General features: G+C 52.7%; 1 protein-coding gene across 43 annotated transcripts in view; it reads right to left on the reverse strand.

The window, feature by feature from the left end:
- Tns1 (tensin 1) overlaps positions 1–16787 on the reverse strand; it is a 210925-nt gene that overhangs the window by 110378 nt on the left and 83760 nt on the right. For 9 of the 43 annotated variants that reach the window (XM_087565382.1, XM_087565381.1, XM_087565376.1 and 6 more), the window contains exon 1: positions 12956–13115. Coding sequence is in view for 1 of the 10 variants with exons in the window: in XM_087565352.1 (XP_087421478.1) it covers positions 12848–12928 (81 nt within the window). In the remaining 9 variants the exon portion in view is untranslated. 43 annotated transcript variants of the gene reach the window in all.

Below are 16787 nucleotides of genomic sequence, written 5' to 3' on the forward strand. Positions count from 1 at the left end.
GGTCTATGGGGACCTGTGGGGTCACTCCTACAGGCCCACTTCTCGACCTTCCCTCCAAACCCCTATACCATTTCCTGCCCATCTATTCCAAATTCTATCCTCTGTTGGAGAGCTTCTCGGCCACTTCACAGACAAAGAAAAGCATGGCACCGAGAAGCCACATCTGCAGCCTAAGGTCACACAGCATCAAAGGGCAAGCATGGAAGCATAGCTCTGCCCCAGGAGGCCTCAAGACAGACTCCATTCCTCCCAGTAAGACCAACAGGGAGCCTTCCACAGAGGCCATGGCTTCTGAGGCTAGGGAGAGGACAGCAAACTGGGCTGAGCAATGTGTAGCCAGATGTGCTCAGATGAAGCAAATAAATGCCCAGGCTCTGCAGGAGCCTCATAGCTCCAAAGCCAGTAGGAGAGCGAGAGGGCAAGAGTGGGGCGGGGCTGGCAGCCAGGAGGCCTTCCTGAAGGAGGCAGCTGCACTGAGTGAGGTGAGAAGGCTCTGAAAAGGGACAGAAGACAGTGTGAAGAGGGTACTTAAAGGGGACACAAGGGGGTACTTAAAAGAGAAGATGGCAAAAGGCGGGCCTGTTAGCACAGGCCTGGAATCCCAGCTATGTGGGAGACTGCAGCCCAAGGACTGAAGTCTCAAGGCTGTCTCAGCAGCATGCTGGTGAGGTAGCGCTGTTATAGAGTGCTCACATAACTTGTACAAAAGTATAGCCCAAGAGGCTTCTGGGAAATCTGCCACCTGATGCAGGAGCCCGGCCTCTGTCCTGAGTGCAGGGGCTGAACCCACTTCCACGAAGTCTCTGAAATACAGAGAACAGGAAAACCTCAATCCCTCTGGGGCCAGGCATTTGTTGCAGGGGTAGGGGGTACAGCCCATGGCACACAGGTGACTTCCAGGAAGTTCCTTGACTTCCAGGAAGTTCCTAGAAGCTGGGCCAGGGACAGGCTATGGGCTTGGTCAATGTTTGGTAAGGGGGGAGGGGGCAGAGGAAGTGACAGGTCCAAGAAACAGACCCAAGCAGCCACTCAGGCCATGGTGACTGAGCTCCCAGCTGAGGAGAAAGGGGAAAGAGAGCGGCCCCAACCCTGGACGGAAGCTGTGGCCTCAGGAGGAGACAGGCATGTAAACAGACTTATAAATCTGCCCGGAACTGCGACAGTGGAAGTTCGAAGAGGCCGTTCTTGCTCTAAGATGACTGTCCATCTGTTTTTCCCAAGGTTACACCCAGAAGGAGGCTGCCTTCCTCACCCCGCACTCCCCTCTGAGGGTGTCTGTCCCTGCAGGAGGACTTTAGAGAATAAAAATATTTGACCTTAAGCCATATTTGAACAAGGAGGCAGGAAGGATGCCTGAGAAGGAGGAAAACTTAAGAGCAATGGGAAAATCCACAGAGCCAAAGGTCTCAGGAATTGCTAAGGACTGGATCGGCAGCCAGAGGGATGTGTCAGGGAAGGCTGGGGGGAGCGGAGACAGCCCTTGGGTTGAGTCAGGCCCTGTGGAGAAGGGTCCCACAGGGGCCGATTCAGCCCCTTGTCTCCTCAACGGTGCCTTCTGCAGCAGTGCAGTCCAACCGCATGTGGACCTCTGCCCTAGTACAGATGCAGGGTTTCCTAGAAAGGAAGAGCTCCGCCCTGTTTCCCAACCTTTACAAAGTCCCTGATCCACCACCCAGATGGCAGGCTGATTTTGTTTGGCTGATCAGATCGGCCTGCCTGCCCCTTTCAAGTAGCGGGACTACAGGTGTGCACCACCATGCCCAGTTTTAGGTATTTCAGATATTGGAAGCCAACGTGTCTTACATACTAGGCAAGCACTGTACCCAGATGAGCCCCATCATACAGTCCCAGGATGGCAGCCTGGAGAGGGAGAGGTGCTAAAACGCATCCACTTCAGCCTTCATCCTCCGGATGCTATAATTTCAGCAACACAGAAATGTCAAAAAGGTCATCTCAAATTTGAAGAAATGTCTTAAATTTCTGTTGGTTCTCTGGACTCCCTAAATAGCCTATCTCGGTGCCTAATGGGACTGACAGGAAGTCCTTCCCAATATCTAGCTATTTCTCCTTTTAAAGGAGCCGAAGCTTGCCAAAGCAGGATGAAAACAAAGCCAACCTCATGTTCGTCAGGGGAAATTCCACAGCCTCGAAGTCTGTCTATGAACTTCGCGTCTCCTGGGCCCTTTAAGGATCGTTTTGTCCTGCTCACAACTCCAGATAGCTCAGCACTAAACCAAACCGCTTTCTGTGTGTTGACGCCCTTACCAAATTCCTGAACACCTCCAAGAGGCCACAAGTGTCCAACTAAAATGCAAGGGACTGGATAGACTGCAAGCCCAGTGTGGTCTTGGGCATCCTTTAACTCCCTCACTCTCAGTATCCTCACAGGGAAAGGGACTGATGGGAACTACGCTGCAGACTGGTTGGGAATAGTTAACAAGACTGTGATCAGGCTGAGGGTATAGCTCAGCTGTGGAGCACATGCCTTTCCCCACCCTGCAAAGCGTCAAGATGAAGTCGACTGAGCTCCCATCTGCAGGGATGCCTGGTACACAAAGCAACGGTCCTCTGTGTGCCTCAAAGTTCTCCACTGACCCCCAGCCTGTGATGTGAGTTCCCTTGCCAGCCCCCCCCTTTTATGGAAGAAACTGAGAACCTGCAGGAGAGAGAAAGAAGTACATCGTGAAGATTCTCATCTAGGCTGGAAGGATGGCCCAGTGGTCAAGCACGCTTGCTGCTCTTGCAGAAAACCCGAATCCAATTCCCAGCACTCAAGTAATGGCTCACAACCATTTATAACTCCAGTTCTAGAATATCTGATACCCTCTTCTGGCCTCCTCGGGCACCAGGCATATACCTGTGCGTGCACATGTGTGCACATGCACACACACGTATATATGCATGTATGTGTGTGTGTGTGTGTGTGTGTGTGTGTGTGTGTGTGTGTGTGTGTGTGTGTGTAGGTAGGTAGGTAGGTAAAACAGTTATACACATAAAGTAAAAATAAGCATCCAATGATCCCATCTGTCAATCAAAAACATCTACCCAATGACAATTCCCATCCAAACCCCGGCCTCCACTCTTTATGTAGCTTAAGCTTCAGTTATCTGAAAATCCTCTCTGCAGAAATTTCTGACCCACGGATGGCAGGGACAGTGGTAAACAATGCATGAGCCTGGTCCAGAGCCCCAGAAGCAGGAGGTCCCTAGGGCAGCGCAGCACAGCCTCACGAATCTCCTTTAAGACCATCTGTGGCAAGAGGCAGGAAACCCTTCTTGCTCCCAATTAGCCAGCAACAGAGACTTGAAGCAGGGCCAGCCCCAAGGCCAGAGCAAGCCTGGCTGTAACTAGCATTGTTTGACTCTGTGTGACGCATATCCACTCCAGTCATGTTTCCTTGTTCCTGGGAAAAGCTCGAGGACGCACACTGACAGGGAGACAAGGGAAGGAAGGCAGCAACAGACCTGGCTCTCACTGGCTCACACAGCAGGCAGGTTAGGGAGGAGGAGAGAAAGTGTCTATCAGATAGAGAATCCGTGACCCAGAGACACCCACAGACAGCACAGCAGTGACCACACACAGCCTTCAATGCCCCAGGCAATACACACTCCACACCCAGCACACACTCCACACCACTTTGCCAGATGCAAAGTCACTCCCTAGCCCTCTGGCCTCACCCCAGAACAGACTCGTGAAGGCACTGCCAACACATCCAGCTGCCTGTATGACCCAGAGCACTGAGGAGCCAGAGCCAAGGCAGCGGGAAGCCAGATGTGCGAAAGAAGTAGATGAAAGTGAACTGGAAGTCTGAGGGTCCTTGAAGCACCATCAGGTCTCAACCCCACCACCCCAAGACCTACAGGAATCAGGCCCTCTACTGACTGACGCCTGAGATAACAGCAGATTACCCTTGGACTTGAAGTTGATGGTTGTCTGAGCCCTGCCTAACTTAGAAGCACAGAAGGAAGAATGTTCACACTTGTGCGTGCACTTGCATGCATGCGCGTGCGTGTGCACGCGCACACACACACACACACACACACAGAGAGAGAGAGAGAACTGGAAGTGTCAGAACCAGCAGGGTGGGGCTAACTGGAAGGTAAACAGTCTCAAAAGTATGGAGGCACCAAAACTGCTATTTTAGTGTCTGGATCTACTGGACATGTGATTCTTTTCAAGCCACCAGAGATTCAAGTGATTCCCCTTTTTCCACAGGAAGCCACCCAAACTGAAAAGAAGAATGAGTTGTCCATCTGGGAGGGGCTGAGTGAGACGCAAATCCAGAAATGCCAGACTGCACACTCGGCAATCTCTAGCAAGTCCACTTCAAGTTAGATGCTGACCAGGGCAGGGGTGATGGCCCAGATAGTGGGTGGGACTGATACAGATAGAATCAGAGGGAATAAGGAGGGGTGTGGCCAAGGCTTGGACAGGACCTTCTACTCAAAAGGAGGAGTTAGGAGGTTGGGTTCAGAGATTGTGATTCAGCAACCTCTGGGGAGCATTCTAGAGCTCCAATCCCACGTCTAAGGGCCACCTGCCCTAGAGACACCAAACTATTACTCACAAGTTACTCACTTTGCCTTGGCATTCACCGTGGCAAGTTGAGCCTCCCACTCTTTCGCTGAGAGTGAGCATGGAGGAGCCAAAAGATCCATGGCTCCCCTCCCTCTGGCCAGAGCATCCCCAACCTGAGTCACAAGGACACACCAGACTCTGGCCCGCTCCCAGTGACAGCTGTTCCTCTCTGCTCAGTTCCAAGAAACAGATGCCTAGAGGAATGGTCACTGTCCCCAGACACAGAACAGCTGAACCCAGGACCAGAAGGGAGCTTCCCAGCATCTCTGCCAGCATCCCAGCGGATGCTGGATACTTGGGAGCCTGATCTCAACAAGACAGATGTTCCCAGGCACAAGAACAGGAGCCTACATGCAGAAAGCTCTGTGGCTGCAAGAGAGAAAGAACTCTGCTAAGCCCAGCCTCTCGTTCCACAGGTGAGACTCCTGGTCCCCAGAAAAGGACAGTCGATGTCAAAGTAGGTGACCAACTGCCTGACCCCCACTCCCGACACCCTGAGTTGTTCTACAACAATCAGCAACTCTTCCCCTGACTCAGAGGACAGTTTCCTCCTATCTACTCTCTCCTGTCACATAGCTGCTGTAGTCCCCACAGCAAGAGGGTAGCAACTCAGGAAGAGAAGAGGAGGCTTAGAGATGCTGCAGCCAGACCAGTCACTAAGAGAACTGATGTTCGAGCCAGTACCAGAAGCAGGAGACAGAGCCAGGACCTCTGGTTACAGGTTGAAGACCAGACCCTCTGGTACAAGACGACTGGTGGAAATCTCAGGGCCCCATCTGGGGAATTTCAAGAGTCTTGCCTCCCTCCTGTTGTCCTCTCCTCCATCATTCCCACCCCACCTCATCCCTAATCACCAGGCTCCTCTACTCCCATATTCAGCTCAGTCACAGAGCTCAGAGGCAGCAGCTGCCATAGTGTGGTGAACCAAGGAGTATCTAAGCCTTCGAAGGCGTCCATTCATCTCGTGTGTTCTCCCATCCTGGCAGCTGCCAGGCAGAAGCCTTGCGCACTCCCTCTCCTGACCTGCTTCCTCTCCCCACCCCACTCCAATTCCCATCACCAGTAACAGCAGCAGCCACAGTGGCAGAGGTTACAGAGTGTGGAGCAGGCCAGCCCCACTTTTCCAGTTCCCACGTTCACAGTGCAAGTAACTCAAGATAAGCGCTGGTGTGTGGAGTAAGCTGTTAGTGGTTGCGCTGCCTGTCAGAGTCGGGATTCAAACCTGCACAGTGGGGCTACAAAGCCTGTGACGTAACTGTAAGGCCACACCACCTTATGATAACTCGCACTCCAAGAATCAAAGGTTCCTGAGATTCCCTCTCCTCCCTCAACATACAGTACTGAGCACTTGTGATGTGCTGGCACCCGGCCTTTGAGATGCTCAACATTCCTCCTGGTTTTAAACAGACTGCCCCTGTCCCCACACTTACCAGCCACTTAATGTCAGACTGGGCACTGTTGACTTCCAGCAGACAGGCTCCTCCACCAGACTAAGGGACACCCTTGATCATTCATTTATTCATTCAACACACAGTGGGCCTACTGTATTCTGGGACCCTCAGTAAAAGAGAGTCCCTAAAAGAGCATCTTGGCCCTTAGTTATGTGAGCTGCCTGCCTCACTCCACCTCCATCATCACAGCTTATTAAGAAGCCTTGTGTGGGGAGGGTTCCCACAGCCAGCAGGCTCTGGTCTCAGAGCACAGGAAGAAAGTTTGAGAGATGGGAGGGGGGCACAGTAACACCAAGAAGACCTCCCAGTCTCCGGGGTTAAGGACACAGGTCCTGGATGAAGCTTATTCCTAGGAGTCCCCTGTCTAACCCCTTCCTAAACCAAAACCTCATCCTGTCTCTCCTATGTAAAAATCCCTCCCAACTTTGACTTGGCTCAGGAGATCTCTCACCCCTTACCACCCAAGTAAGACCTCTGGGCTCTCCCCAAAGCCACTCTTTGTCACAGGTTCCCTCATTAAACTGCATTCGGCACACAGAACTTTATTTTAACACCCCCACAGCACACAGGACTATGCTGGAAAGTGGACCTCATCTTACAGACTCGGCTGGACATTGGCCAGGCCAATGTCACACGGGATGTAAGTGGCAGAAAGACAGAGAGTCATTACGTTACCCATCCTTACATGCATGTCTGTTCCATACCTGAACAAGTGCCTCTGTAAAACTCCTTCTCAACCTTCAAAACCCATCTCAAAAGGCTCTTCCTCCCAGAGGCCTCAGCTACTCCACCAACTCACAGAACCGGCTTCCTGCTTCCCATCCCTCCCGCATTTTGCAGAAGAGCTATCTACTCCCCTTTGTCTCCAGCTAGAAGGTGTCTCACTGGCCCTTCCACTCCCATATCTGGCACCCTGCCTGGCACAGAATGGATGCCCTAAAAGGCTGTTAATGTGAAATCAGAATGGCCCCCAGGCCCAGCTGGATTGGCCCTGGCTCCTGGCCTCCGCAGCAGGCTCATGGGCATTGCCGGACCCAGGGAGCCAAAGCCAGCAGCCCGTCTCCTCCAGACCCAGATGGCAAGCAGGCAGCCAGGGCCCTGGTCTCATACTCCCCCTCCTAAGCCCAGCCCCTCTCTGCTTCACCAGCTCTGAATCTGGGAGTCTCAGCCGGTGATTAGGGCCCTAATCAGGCAGGACTTCCTGCCAGCCACTGCCAGAGGTGGGGGCGGGGCAGGAGGGAAGCAAGGTCAACCCAAGGTGAAGTTTCACAGCCAGGGACCCAAGGAGCTCCACACCCCCACTGGCAGATTCTCTTTAGTTGCCTCCGGCACTACACCTCTCCAAACCTTTGACTGCGAAGTGAGGACAAGGAGACTCAGAGAGGGAAGAGACTCAGCCTTGAGGGAGAGAGAACCCGGCCAGCCTGAGATCTGTTGGTAAGAAGAGTACCACTCCTGTACTGCCTTGGGTCAGGGGCGCCCAGGGTAGAGACCCCCTTAGTACTCCCCTGGAGCCTCAGACACAGCCCTGTCCTCTGCTAGCACCAAGCCCAGCATTGAACCCCAGACCATTCTCTGAAGAGTGGCTATGGGCCAGCTAATTGCCTGGCCTTCTGGAGGATGTGTTCAAGGTGAGGCCACTTCTCATCTGTCAAGGATCAACAGTGTAGAAGGGCAGAGGGGAGCCAGGCTGAGGAGGGAGGCCAGAGAGAGTCCTGCCAATGGTCATCATGATCAGCCTACAACATACTTCCTTCAAAAGAATCTTCAATGCTTTCTGCAGCTGCAACTGGGCGGGCCAGGGGTCCGGAAACAGTGCTCACCCCTGACCCAGAGCGACCTGAGCCTCCTGGGTGGGGATCTCTGGGTAAAAGAGCAGGCCAAGAGGCTGATCCTTGCTGGAGGAATGTCAGGGACACTAGAAAGCCATGGACCCCAAAGAGGGTATAGGCCTGAGAGGGAATGGAGTGTGGCCAGGAGACCTACTGACCAATCTTAAAGCTCTCAGCTCCTGTGTACACACGGGAAGGGCTGGGGTGGTTGTCCCCACCCCTTACCAACAAGGGACTCAATTAGATTGTAAAGAGAAACGCCAGTTAGGCTTCAAGAAGCCCTGGAGGGTCTATGCCAGTTCACTGGTCACCTGGGAATGGCACTCCAAAACCATCCCTATGGCTAAAATCAAGCAAGGGTAACCTGTCTGGAGGGAGGCAGACCAGGCCCTTGCCAGGCCTGGGAGGTTCTAACATAGGCAGTGGCTCTCTGAAGGGTGGGATGGGATCCCAGAGGGACTTGGGATGGCAACTTTCTCAGAGTCCTGTGTAAACACATACCAACTCCAGCTCCCTGGGGAGACAAGCCTGTGGTTCCTCTGGAGCCTCCTAACTGCAGACAGAGGCAAGGCCAGGGAAGGCAAACCCTGCCCTGATATGAACAGCCCCTAAAGGAAACCCGTGGGTGGGATCCGGACCTGCACTCTCCAGCCAGGATAGGGAAGTAACAACTGTGATGAAAGAGAACAAGGCCAACAAGAGGCAGGCTCTGGAATGAATGACACCCGCTAACAACGCTCACCTTTGGCTTTTTTTGTTTTGGATGTTTTGTTTTGTTTTTGAGAAGGGCTTTTGTGTATCCCAAGCTAACCCGGAACTTACTTTACAGTCACAGATGATCTTGAACCCTTGATCCATAGCCTCTACCTCCCCAGTGTTGGTATTGCGGGTGTCTACAACCATGTCCAATTTATACAGTACTGGGGAAAGAACCCAGAGTTTTGTGCACGCTGTGCAGGCAAGCATCCTGCCAGCTGCCCCGCATCCCAGACATCAAAGCACTTTAAGTCAATGAATCCATTTAACCTCTCCGTCCATACCATGGGGCAAATACTACTGACCCATTTTAGCGGGGAAACTGAGGTGAGAGCCAGTCGCTTGCCAAGATCACACAGTAAACAGGAATGGCTGCCATAGGCAGGCATTCTCCAGAAGGCTCGGCTCCAGCCTCATGCCCTCCCTCTGCCTTGCTCTATACTTCTGAGGAAAAGCAGTGTTGTCGGTAGGCTTACAGCTCTTCAGCAGGCCTGTCCCAAACCCTCAGTCCTCCAGCCTCAGTGGACACCAAAAGCCTCACATTGAACAGCCAGGGAGCACCAGTGCAGCCAGATGACAGTCAGACACGTGAGAGTGAGGAACATTTGCAGCAGATGAGGCCCATGTTCCCTCCAAGGGAAGGCTAGGAAGTCCCTGGAGAAGCTTCCAATGGCAGAGAGTGGTGAGCTCACAGAAGCCCTCCTGAGGCCCTCATCTGGTCGGATCCCTGGATCCACCCTTCTTTACCAGTCCCTGGCCGGCCTGGTGCTCTGGCCTGAGCTGCAGGCTCAAAGCCCTAAAAAGGCAGGGAACACACAGTCTAGCAAGCCCTGCAGGAGAAAGGGCTGAAACTCACCCTGTCCCTTCTCAACACAGTTCCAACTCCTCCAGGGAAACCGAGGTGAGGACAAGAAGGGAGATGGCCAAGAGCCACAACCTAAGCAGAGAACCAGCTACCCTAGTACCTCTAGCTGCCAGCACAGGGCATCCATGGAGGCAGCACGGGCTATGTATGAGGCTGGCAACCCCACCACCCCCACCATTCCTTTCCCAGCTGGCTTGTGCCCACACCTCTACACGCCTAATAGCTCTGTAAAGTTAAAAGCCAGCCAGCCAGGGAGCCATGAAGCCAGAGGCCTCAGGGGATAGTGCTGGGGACAAAGTGGAGGCCTGTCCCACCCCCACCCCCCATGTCTAAAAACAACCTCCCTCCCCCACAGTCATGCTCCTTTCTGATGTTTGTTTATTGTTGTTGGGGGAGTGGGGCTTGACCTGTCTTTCTGGCAAATCTCTATCCTCCATCCCCAAAACCTCAGTTTCCCTTTCTAGGGCCAAGGAAAATTAAGTGAGAGATGATTACAACAACAACAACAATAACAACAACAACAATAACAACAACGGACCACAGCCCAGTGTATGCCTCCACTCAGCCCTAACATTCCTCTCTGCTCCCCCATCACTGGGTCCCTTTCTTCCAGAAGGAAAAAATACTCCCATCAGGAAGCCTCCCCAACCTCTTGGCTGTAGACAAGGGATACAAGTTAGACAACAAGAAGAACTTCCTCTTCAGAGGAAGCCAGAGGGTAAGAGGTACTAAGCTAATTCGAGGTATGCTGGCTTTGTGCAGAACCTCAGAAGCCAAGGGGCCACAGGCATCCACAGGCTGTGGGGAGAGGCCAGCTGAGTTGGGCTGGCTGAGCTAGAAAGGATGGAGTCCAGGTAGTGTCCTAAACCCCAAGAGAAGCCATCAGGACACCCCACCCCCAGCACTGAGTTTGGAAAAGTGTCAACCCCCACTGCCCCTCCTTCCCAGGGAAAACAGGTTTGAGGAGGCCATAGGAGGTCACCTATTGCTTTCCTACTCCACCGGAAGAACAGTAAACGCCCTTGACTTGTTCCCCACCTCCAACATTACCCCAACACACTGGTTATTACACAAGCTACTTAGTGAAGCCTTGACAACACTGAAGTATTTGTAAAGGGGGAAACTGAGGCCTCCCCCGGCTTCTCCTGAATCTCAGATTCTGACATCTCTGTCCACCATCTCCAAGAGCTAATAAGAAGGCCACTCTGAGCTACGCAGGGCAGGGTTTCAGAATGCCCAACATGGAAGCCACTCCTTGTCCTCAGACACTAACGACCTGTGGCACATGCCATCCCTTCCCCTTCACCCTGTGTCATATGACTGAAGGGTCCATTCTACCTCCCAGGAGTTAACCACAGGGCCAAGCAGAGAGGCCAAGAGGAAGCACTTCACAACAGCAGCACAGGAAGCAGCTGGGGCAAACCTGGTGGGCAGTCAGCTATGAGTGCCAAGGAGAGGCACATGCAAGCACTCTCTATTCCCCAAGGCAGGCAGGGACGGTGACCCTGTGAGTTCCCACCCACGCCCCAAGCCTGAAGCCACAGTTCTGACCCCCCATTCCAAGCCCCTATTCCAGAGCCAGAGAATTCCCCAACTCTAAGACTCCCAGGACCTCAGCATCCCCAGAGACCTTAAAGGTCATCTTTCTCACCACATCTCAGTGCAGGAATCCTTCCACAGTGTCCAGCTTGTCCAAACTGCCCCTTGGAACAGTCCGCTCATTACCTTATACCAAAGCCCACTCTCTTGCTGACCTGCAGGAAATTCTGGAAGCTCCTGTTTAAACCCTCATTCTTCCATGTCAAATCCCCATCATCCCTGGTCCTCCCTTGCTCTTTGAATGCAGTCCAGCAATGCTGGGTGCTCCCAGAACAGCAGCCTCCTTCTTGGTCTCCCAGGCACCACCTCCCCTTAGCCCACTCCTCCTGGCTGTCACCAACACTAACTTCTGCTCTAGGGCTCTGAGGGAGATGAGTTAAGTGTGGGGTGAAGAGAGCCAGAGGTTCGAGGCCCAGACAAGGGAAGTCTGAAAGGTTCCTAGGCTATCTCCTATACTCCCCAAGACTCCTCAATTTCAGATCAACTCCTCACCACTCATATCCCCTCTCCCAACCTCTCTTCTCAACTTCACCGTTGACCACGTTGGAAACCCAGTGTTAGTGCCATAGAGGATTTGCCCACCCAGCTTTGGACCACATGGATGGTGGCTAAAGGTCCTTGGGCTATAGTATGGTTGGAGTCCTAGGGGAAAGCTGGGGTCTAGGAGACAAGGCTGCAGCCAGCTGGCAAGGGCAGGAGGCACTGGAAGCCAAGTCTGAGCCACAATGGTCCCCACCCCACCTCCAGGCAGCCTCAGGAAAGGGAAAGAGCCTTCCCTCCCACCTACTACCCCACCTCTGCTAGGCCCCACAGAAGAGCTTCCAAGAGAGAAGCCCCCGTCCCCAAACACTGGAGCCCTACTTTCCAGCTGTCCTTCTATTCCTACCACAACTACCATCCTGACTTCATGATTCTGGAAACTTCGCCAACCTGTGCTCTCCTGTCCCCTAACCCTATCCCACGCCCCTGCTGAGAGCCCAGCCCAAGAGCCCAGCAGGCTTCTCTGCCTGACCCCCAGCACCACTTTCAGTTTCCTGAAGCAGAGAGGACAGCCTAAAAACAGCTGGGCTGACAACACTGGCCCTGGTCCTGAGGTTAGATCTGGGTGACTTCTCCAAGCTTCATAAGGGGTAGCAGACAACGGACCAGTGTAGGGGGACCCTGTGTGTTCATTAACCACCTGGATTAGACATTTCTGCCCAGAGGGGTGAGGAAGGAATGAGCCTACCGGCTGGGGGGAGGAGCAAGGGGCACACATGCCAGGCTGTGGCCACGGCAAGGGGGTATGGGGCCCATTCAGAAGGGAGAAAAGTGATGTTTGAGCTTTTTAACTTTAACCCCCTGCAGCCAGACCCTCCCCTGCAATGTCATACAGATCTTGGGGACAGAGAGAGAGCCCCAAAGTGAGAAAGATATCCCAAAGAAGTTCCAGCCACTACCAGGGAAGACTCATGCCTTCTCACAGTCTTCCACCTCCTGGATTCTGCAATGGGCAAGAAGCAAATAGAAGAGACCCTCTCCTCTACTTCCTTGCCTCTGGTGGTCAGCGGTTCCTCCCTGTTCCCTGTTGTATGAAGCCTTGCTAACACCAGCAACTTAGCAGAACACAAAACTCTTCCTGGAGCTGGCTCAGCGCTTGCAGCGGCAGCCGCGCCCCAGACATCTCTGGCAGACTTCGGGAACGTCTGACAGCAGCAGGGCTGACAAGTTGGCCCCCAAGGGGCTAGCTTAGTCTAGAAGTGTGGCAGGAGAGGAACTGACCTCACCTTCCCCAAGTTCAGGATCTGAGGCTCGCCAGACATCAGTGCATGCCGACCGCTGGGCTGTATCCCTGCACCCTTGCACATTCACATTCCCAGACCGCACCCGCTCACCTTTCCGAATGAGGAGCCACTGGGTGGCAGGCCAGGGCGGTGGGCAGTGGCAGGGTCAGCAGCTGGGCTGGCAGGAAGCTGGTGGGGAAGCGGTGAGTGAGCTGGCCCAAAAGGGCAGAGGTAGCCCAGTCAGGTCCCAAGGCCGCGGCTAGGAGCGAGTGAGCGCGCCCAGGGCGCTGCCGGCTCCCTCCCGGGCGGGCGGCCTGGGGCACCGCCTCCTTCCCGGAGTCAGCGCGTCGCCCCCCACCGCCGCCTCCTTTAACCCCTGCTACGCTCAGCTGCACAGACTGTGCTCCTCCAGGCCAGCACCACTGTGCACCTGGGCAGGCGAGCTGTCCAGCAGCTTCCTGGGGAACAGGCCAAAGGGCTTGGGGGACAAGGGTGGGAAGGGACATATAAGAATCGAGATGTTGAGGGGCCCAGAGGAAAGATACAACTGTGACACCGTTGCTACAAAGTTGCTGGGTGGTGGTGGTGGCCCTATAGAAGAGCAAGCTAACACACTTGGGTACCAGTTCCAACTGTCTCCCTTGTAAACTTTTTCTTTGGCTGTCAAATGTGATACTACCGGTAATCCCTGCTTCCCCCCAAACCCCTTCCGAGTGTGAGATAGGACATATGTGATCCTTAAGTCATTGGAGTGGAGTTCTGGTTCATAAAAAGCACACTTCCACACTTTAAAATGCATCCAAAAAAAAAGAAAGAAAGGAAGGAAGGAAGGAAGGAAGGAAGGAAGGAAGGAAGGAAGGAAGGAAAGGAAAGGAAAGGAAAGGAAAGGAAAGGAAAGGAAAGGAAAGAAAAAAGAAAAAAAGAAAAGAAAAAGAAAAAAGAAAAAAAAGAAAAGAAAAAGAAAATAGGATCATGGACATGTCATGCAATGATACCTTTACCCCAGGTACTGTTTTCACATCCCCTGTGGCTACCAAAACTGTGGCTAATCAGGTTTCTTAAGCAAAAGAACAGTGCGTTTGCACAGAACTTATGCACAAGATCCTGCGTGATTGATTGACAGATAGGATCTCAGATAGCCGGCCTGGAGTAGCCGTGTAACTGAGTATGTTTGTTCTTCAAATCAGGCATGGGCCACAGTGCCTGGTTTTACGCGGTGCTGGGCATTGAACCCATGACCTCCTGCATGCTAGGCAAGCGCTGTTCTACCTGAGCCACATCCATGGCTGTTCCCACTGCTAACTGCTTTGAATCCCCTGTAGAATACCTGTAAAGCCTAGGACTGTGTAAACACTCTGTAACTAGCAGTGGGGCTGAGCTGGGAGAATGACAATAATATGAAGTCTGTACTTGTTCCGGACAGTCACAAGTTTCCTTCCAAATATTTTCAATCAGCAGCTATGAGAAGAACCCACGAGTTTAGAGGGCTAAATATATCAAAATGTTTGATGAATCTCAAGAGCCCGCCCTACAATCAGTACAACTCTCTGTACCTTATGAAATGTGTCTATACTAAAAATAATGAAGGAAAAGGCACTTGAAAAGTTTGGATCACCACGCAACTGATAGAGGCAGACAGGAGTCGCCTGAACATATTCTGGTTAACCTTTATTTTAATCCCACTGTGTTGCCCTGACTAGAACTTGCTATAGAGACCAGGCTGGCCTTAAACTCAGAGTTCCTCCTGTCTCTGTCCTTGACCCTGACACTGACCCTATCCCAAGTGCTAGGGACAATTGACACAATTCCAGAATCACCTGGAAGAAATTCTCAGCAAGGGCCTGTCTACTTTGGCCTGCAAGCAATTTGTAAACAAATCTGTGGGAGAGTGTCCTAAGTTCACTGACGTGGGAAGACCCAGGTTACTGTGAGTAACACCATTCCCTAGGCAGGAGCTCCAGGACTGCATACGAGTGGAGAGATCCATGGAGCCCAACACGCAAGCAAGAACACAGGCATTTGTTTCCCTCCGCTCTTGACTACGGATAGGACCTGGCCAGCTGTTTGAAGTTCCCGCCTCCATTCCTCCCCACCCACAATGCTCACATTGATCCCCACCCCCAATTCCCAGTGGTGACCTCCTCTTTCTCCCTTAAGTTGATTTTTGTTAGGCTATTTTTCCCAATAACAGAAATGAAACCAGGACAGAAGGGGAGAGTCATTTGCCACACACCCACTGCATGCCAGACACTTGAAGAACACTCCGCCTTCATCCACCCTGTTACCACACCTGAGGACAAGAGCCTTCGGGTGGTTAGGTGACCCCACCTGTCAGAGACCAAGCAGGGCAAGCGATGTCAGGAAGGAACTTGAACCTGCACTTGGTAACCCTGGTCCCAAGCCCTCCAAGGTGTGTGTGAAAGGTCCATGCCTTCCCCATGTAAGCCAGGCACCTCCAACCCTGAGCCTCGGCTTCCTCCTGTACATAAGTTTACAGCCAAAGGACTTGTTTTTATTCATTCAGCCAAATCCCACCCCACCTACCCCACCACCCACCCACCTACCCCACCCTGCTTCAGTTCACACCAAGAACAGAATGGAGGTGGTGTGGGTGGGGTAGTGGCAAAGGGAGGGACAAGGCTTCAGAGCACCTGATGTCAGAGCCACAAGGACCCAGTAACAGTAAACACTTTTGGGGACAGATAAGAAGGGATTGCCTGCCTCCTCAAGAACTTATATGGGAAAGCCAGAGAAAGGTGGCATCACCCTTCTCCCATACTCTCTCCTCTTTCCTCCAGAGAAGAAGCTCCCCACAACTGCCCAGATAGAGAGTTGAAGTCCCCACACCTCCAAACCTCACACTTCACAACCCACAACCTTGACTGCAGCTTCAATTCGCCAATGTATATATGCTGCCCAGGGATGACAAACCAAAACAATGATGAACTCTGAGGGGACACTGGCTAAGTCCCCTCATCAGCCCCATACCAAGTCTCCCACTCACTTCCTTCACTCTGGGTCAAAGGTGACCCTGGACCACCTCAGTCTGCCTAATTCCTGCCAGCACCCGCACCAGGGGACCCTCTGGAGTCTGAGTGCCTTGTCCAGTTAAGGAGCTAGACGAGCCCATGCTAATACCAGCTCTCCTCTCCCCTATTCTAAATAACATACCAGAAACATGGAAGCCACTCATACTCTTGCTTTCAGGTTCGAAGAGCTCCTGTATCCTTCTCTATACCCACATGACAGTCTCCCAGCTGACGCCAGTCCTGGCTCCCAGCTCTCCTTCAGACAGTTCCAGGAGCTCTGAGTCCCAGCTCACTTGCTTTCTCCATCTCTCATGCTCCCACCCTCATCTTTCACAGTAACTTCCATACCTTTCTCAGCCATTTCCTTTTCCCTATCAGCATTCAAACACCACTGGGCTTCCCACCTTTTCCTCCATCAACAACATGGCTGGGGTGGGAACTCCATGACATGAGCCATGCCAAATTTAGCGACTCTAGGGTACCCTTCTTGTGATCTTCAGTGCAGTTTCTCCTGCAGGCTGTTTGTTTTTGAAGACATGCTCTCATAAGCGTAAGCTGGCTTCAAACTTGCTATGTAGCCAAGGATGGCTGCCAATATTTCTCATCCTTCTTTCTCTGTTTCTTGAATGTTGGAATTCCAGGTGAGCGCCCCCATGTGTGGTTTATGCAGTGCTGGTGACCAAACCTGAGCAAGCCTTCACACATGGTGGGTGAAGTGACCCAGAGCACTCACCCAACTGAGCAAAGTGCCTATCCCTTCGCTGTAGTTTCTGAGGTCACTCACTTAGGAATCCTGCCTCTGACTTCTGAACAGGATTGGGAACAGGAAGGTGATTAAGCCCTGACCTTCATGGGGTTGCTCTCTCTCTGTCTGTCCTCTGGCCCTATCTAGTTGTAGAAATTATTTTCAAACC

Source organism: Rattus norvegicus, chromosome 9 (genome assembly GCF_021556685.1).
Source record: "Rattus norvegicus strain SHRSP/BbbUtx chromosome 9, alternate assembly SHRSP_T2T, whole genome shotgun sequence".
NCBI classification, from domain to species: domain Eukaryota; kingdom Metazoa; phylum Chordata; class Mammalia; order Rodentia; family Muridae; genus Rattus; species Rattus norvegicus.